At 42.3% G+C, this 5,726-nt stretch overlaps 1 protein-coding gene across 1 annotated transcript; it reads left to right on the top strand.

Moving 5' to 3' along the window:
• Window positions 1-4,230: 4,230 nt before the first annotated feature.
• On the top strand, window positions 4,231-5,100 carry LOC127033183 (olfactory receptor 6N1-like). The gene is given in 1 exon segment (XM_050920976.1): window positions 4,231-5,100. A coding segment is annotated over 1 exon segment (867 nt). The 5' UTR covers window positions 4,231-4,233.
• Window positions 5,101-5,726: the final 626 nt, after the last annotated feature.

Genomic DNA, 5,726 nt, shown 5'->3' with positions numbered 1-5,726 from the left:
GCCTCTTGTCAATGAGGGCACACTGTTGACTCATATACAACTTTTCATCCACTGTAATCCCCAGGTCCTTTTCTGCAAAACTGCTGTGTAGCCAGTTGGTCCTCAGCCTGTAGCGGTGCAGGATTCTTCCTTCCTAAGTGTAGGACTCTGCACTTGTCCTTGTTGAATCTCATCAGATTTTTTTGGCCCAAACCTCCAATTTATCTAGGTCACTCTGGACCCTATCCCAACCCTCCAGCATATCTACTTCTCCCCCCATCTTAGTGTCATCTGTGAATTTGTGGAGGGTGTAATTAATCCCATCATCCAGATCATTAATTAATATGTTGAACAAAACTAGCCCCAGGACCAACCCCTGGGGCACTCCACTTCATACTGGCTGCCAACTAGACAGCAAGCCGTTGATCACTGCCCGTTGAATCTGACAATCTAGACAGCTTTCTATTCACTTTGTAGTCCATTCATCCAATCCATAGTTTTTTAACTTGTTGGCAAGAATACTGTGGTGACCATATCAAAAGCTTGCCTAAAGTCAATATATATCAAATCCACCACTTTCCCCATATTCACAGAGCCATTTATCTCATCATAGAAGGTAAACAGGTTGGTCAAGCATGACTTGCCCTTGGAGAATCCATGTTGACTGTTCCTGATCACCTTCCTCTCCTCCAAGTGCTTCAGAATGGATTCCTTGAGGATCTGCTCTATGACTTTGACAGAGACTAAAAGAGACTGACCAGTCTGTAGTTTCCCGGGTTCTCTTTCTTCCCTTTTTTTTAAAGATGGGCACTATATTTGCCTTTTTCCAATCATCTGGGACCTCCCTGATCACCACGAGTTTTCAAAGATAATAGCCAAAGGCTCTGCAATCACATCAGCCAGCTCCCTCAGCACCTTTGGATGCATTAGATCTGGACCCATGGACTTGTGCTTGTCCAGCTTTTCTAAGTAGTCCTTAACCTGTTCTTTCACCACTGAGGGCTTCTCACCTCCTCCTCATACCATGTTGTCCAGTGCAGCCGTCTGGGAGCTGACCTTGTCTGTGAAAATGGAGACAAAAAAGCATTGAGTTCTTCAACTTTTTCCGCATCACCTGTCACTATGTTGCCTCCCCCATTCAGTAAGGGTCCCACACTTTCCCTGATCATCTTTTTGTTGCTAACATACCTGTAGAAAACCTTTTTGTTACCCTTCACATCCCTTGTTTGCTGCAACTCCAATTGTGCGTTGGCCTTCCTGATTGCATCTAATCTAACACCCTGCCAAGATGCAGGACTTGTTCAGTCTCAGCCATCCAAGACTGATGGCTGTCCAGCCTCCTTTTGGAAAATTCCAGTGAAGGAGATTCCACAACTTCTCTAGGTAGTCTGTTCCATTGTCTTATTGTTTTCACAGTTAGGAAGTTTATCCTGAGATTTAATCTAAATTTGCTATGCTGCAGTTTGAACCCATTCCCTCTGGTCCTGCCCTTTGTGGCAAGAGAGAACAACTTTTCTACATATTTTTTATGGAAACCTTTCAAGTATTTGAAGAGCACTATCATGTCCCCCCTTAATATCCTCTTTTTCCAGACTAAACATACCCAGCTTTTCAGACTTTGTTCATATGGTTTGCATTCCATCCCTTTGATCATCATTGTCACTCACCTTTGGATGTTTTCCAGTTTCTCTACATCCTTTCTATCCTTTGGCAACCAAAATTGGACACCTCATCTCTAGATGAGGCCTAACCAGAGCCAAGCAGAGCAGTACTATCACCTCCCAAGACTTTCATGTTATGCTTTGGTTAATGCAAACTAAAATTCCATTTTCTTTTTTTGCAGCAGCATCACTCTGTTGACTCATGTTGACATTATGATCCATCACACCTCCCAGATCCTTCTCAGCAGTGCTGCAGCCAAGCCAGTTATCCCCCATTATTTATATGTGCATTTGTTTTTTCTTCCCTAAGTGAAAGCATGTTGTAAGGGTGATATAATCTACTTCAGGGGTAGGCAACCTATGGCACGGGTGCCAAAGGCGACACGTGAGCTGATTTTTCAGTGGCACTCACACTGCCCAGGTCCTGCCCATCTGTCCAAGGAGCTCTGCATTTTAATTTAATTTTAAATGAAGCTTCTTAAACATTTTTAAAACCTTATTTACTTTACATACAACAATAATTTAGTTATATATTATAGACTTATAGAAAGAGACCTTCTAAAAATGTTAAAATGTATTAATGGCATGTGAAACCTTAAATTAGAGTGAATAAATGAAAACTCGCACACCACTTCTGCAAGGTTGCCGGCCCCTGATCTACTTACACTATCCCTTTAATAAAATAATATTCAATATATGCTGCCATCTAGTGGACATTTCTGAAAATAGCTGCCCTTATAACAGACCATCACCTTGAACAGGCATCTCCCAAAAATGAAAGCTGGTGTTTGTTCACAATGTCAAATAGTTTACACGTAGGATCCTTAGACTTAAAAAATGTTGCAATTATAGAAGTCATGCTGTACAATTCCCATTGAGCATTGTTAGCTACAAAGCTTTGGAGACGCAAAATGAAGCAAGGGGGAGAAAGATTGAAGTGGGACCATATTAAAAAGTGTGATGACTGAATACAAATATGAGGCAGCATTTACACTTAGTAAATCAAAGAGAAAGCTCATTTTCCAAAGTTAGATCAAATGAACCTGTTCATCATTTCAGGTAACTGCAGATGTCTTCGATGAGAAAACCCAGTTTCTTCAGAAAGAGGAGAGACAAGAACCTCAGCTGATGAACATATGTCCTGGCGGCCAAGCCCTGAGAAATAAGAGCTCATCACTTCAAGCTTGGGCTCTGCTGTAATTACAGGTGAGCACCATCTTCCTGAGTGCATTTCTATACTACCACCAAACAGAGGCATGAATGTGGTTTGTGAATATTAGATGGACAAGGTGGTGAAGTAATACCTTATATTGCCCAAACTCCTGTTGGTGGAGGAGAGAAGCTTTTGAGCTACAGAGAGCTCTTCTTCAGGTGAATATTAGCAGTTTTGGCCTCACCTTCCCACAGCAGTGCCAGTCAGCATTCATAGCTTCATTTCACAGAGATGGAGCATGAGATCCATGTCTTGTGACAGGTCCTCAGTTGGGGATCTGCCCTGATGACACAAATGGAGCTACCTTGATTTACATGAGTTAAGAATCTGGCTCACACTATGCCCCAGTGCGGTAGCAAATGTGATTGAGTCTTACTAGCCGGATTGACACATGCAAGATTGTTTCTAGACTCGGAGTTCAGAAACAGTGTCTTGTCACCGTCCAGTGTCTTTCTTGTTCTTGTGTTATCAACCCACAATCATTATGCAGTGTGGAGTGTCACTATCCAGTTAGGGTTGCACATCAGCCTGGTTTTGTCTCTTCCGAAGATCCACCCTTCAAAGAGATGTATTTTATTACTGCTACATAGTGAGCATCAGGAAACAGAAAAGACATTGCCAGTCCCTCACCACGTTACCACCACCACCACAGGGACAAAGGGAGAATTTACTCCACTTCATAAATTTATGGCATAAACTGATGTCTTGTGAGGAGGGCGGGAATTATTCCTTCTTCTACAGGGCACTGAAATGCTGAAATTACCAGGAAACATTGTTAGAGTAATTTTCATTAATTATAAAAGAAAATCTATGCCTAAGAAAATAAGCTGCACTGGAAATCTCAGTTCAACATTTTAGTAGATGTATTTATTGATTTTTGACTCCTAAGTCATGGCATGATTCTGGCAATTGCCAGAAGTGAAATACTGCTTTTAAGCATCATTGTTAAACTTCTGTATGTCACTAGATGGGATACAACAGTAGATAAAGAAAGAGTCTGATCTGCATATCAGTACTTGGCTATCAAAGAAACGGACTGTTATATTAGTCATTCGTCTGATATGGCAGAGGGTGCTCCACATGGATACAAAATATCTGTTGTCGAACTGAGACTCCTTGCACTTTGACTGAAGTCTGTTTAGCCTTAAAATTTCAGCTGGCAGCCAGGAGAAGGTGGGGAGTTTCTGAAGATTTATGGAATTAATTCATGACCCTTGATTACCCTTCAGCTCTGTTCTTCAAATTCAATTGCATAATTTGCTTTATTATTCTTAGACTCAACCCATGGCAGACATAATCTGGAGAAACCAAACAGCTGTCACAGAGTTTATCCTCTTGGGATTCGGGGATCACCCTGTCCTGCAAATTATTATCTTCCTCATGTTTCTAGTAATCTACATGGCAACCGTGGCCGGGAACATGCTCATCATTGCATTAGTTGTGGCTGATAAGCACCTTCACACATCCATGTACTACTTCCTAGGGAACTTGTCATGCTTAGAGACCTGATACACCTCAACCCTCCTGCCCAGGATGCTGGTCAGTCTCCTGACGGGGACCAAAACCATCTCATTCAGTGGCTGCCTCTCACAACTGTATTTCTTTTGTGCTCTGGCAGGTACGGAATGCTGTCTCCTAGCAGCAATGTCTTATGATCGGTATTTGGCGATATGTAAACCCCTACATTATTCAGCTCTTATGAATACCAGGATTTGCCTCCAGTTGGCTGCTGGATCATGGTTAAATGGTAGCTTGGCTACTACCATCTTTATATTATTCATATCACAGTTAATTTTCTGTGGCCCGAATGAAATTGACCACTTCTGTTGTGATCCCGTCCTGCTGATGGAACTCTCCTGCAGTGACACACACCTGAGCATATTGGTGGATCTCATATTAGTCTCCATATTCACCCTGCCTCCATTCCTACTAACCATGACATCCTACGTGTGTATCAGCACCACCATCCTAAGAATCCCTTCCACCACTGGGAGACAAAAGGCCTTTTCCACCTGTTCCTCTCACCTCACTGTGGTGACAATTTTCTATGGCACCATAATGATTTTCTACATGCTACCAAAACATGATACACTCAGAGATCTGAAGAAAGTGCTCTCTCTTTGCTTCACGGTCCTAACTCCGCTGATAAACCCACTCATCTACAGCTTGAGAAACAGAGAGGTCAAGGAAGCCTTGAGCAAAGCAGTTAGTAAATATGGCTTTCACAGAAACATGCAGAGCCTATGAGATTATTATTTAGCCTGATGATTTGAAAGTTGCCTGGATGATTGAAGCAACGAGCCTGTAATGCACTGTACCTCACAGTAGCCCCCTGTAATTCCCATATTCATCTTTTTTATGTGATTGTGATTAAAAGCATGCCTTGTAAGGTATCATATGATACACTGAAACACCCTGCTCTATCAAAATATGTATATCATCCTTGTATACGTCATTATCAGATTTTGTTATACGGTTGTTACTGAATATGTTGGGAGTCTGGGAGTCACCCACGGTTAGTTCTCCAGTGACAACAAAGGAGGTGACCCACACCCAGGCGGACGTTAAAAGACCATCACCAGCCATTGACTGGCAGGGGAATTGTAAACAAGACATTCATAATTCTGTAAGACAGGTGCACAAGCACCACACAATGAGAATTGCTGAACTCTGACTCAGCAAGACCCACCAGGACATGTCTGGGCCAATATTTTTCAGGGACGTGAATTGAGAGTATAAAATAATAGACAGTGGCATCATGAAATCACCTCTTTCCTCCCCCACCTATTCTGGAGGCAAAAAGAAAGCTGGGAGGACAAAGACTTTGAACTGAGGAGGTTGATCCCAGGCTGAGAGGGGAATTCAGTCTTTGT

The sequence above is a fragment of the Gopherus flavomarginatus genome, chromosome 12 (assembly GCF_025201925.1).
Source record: "Gopherus flavomarginatus isolate rGopFla2 chromosome 12, rGopFla2.mat.asm, whole genome shotgun sequence".
NCBI classification, from domain to species: Eukaryota; Metazoa; Chordata; order Testudines; family Testudinidae; genus Gopherus; species Gopherus flavomarginatus.
This window is presented reverse-complemented; position numbering and strand designations above follow the sequence as displayed.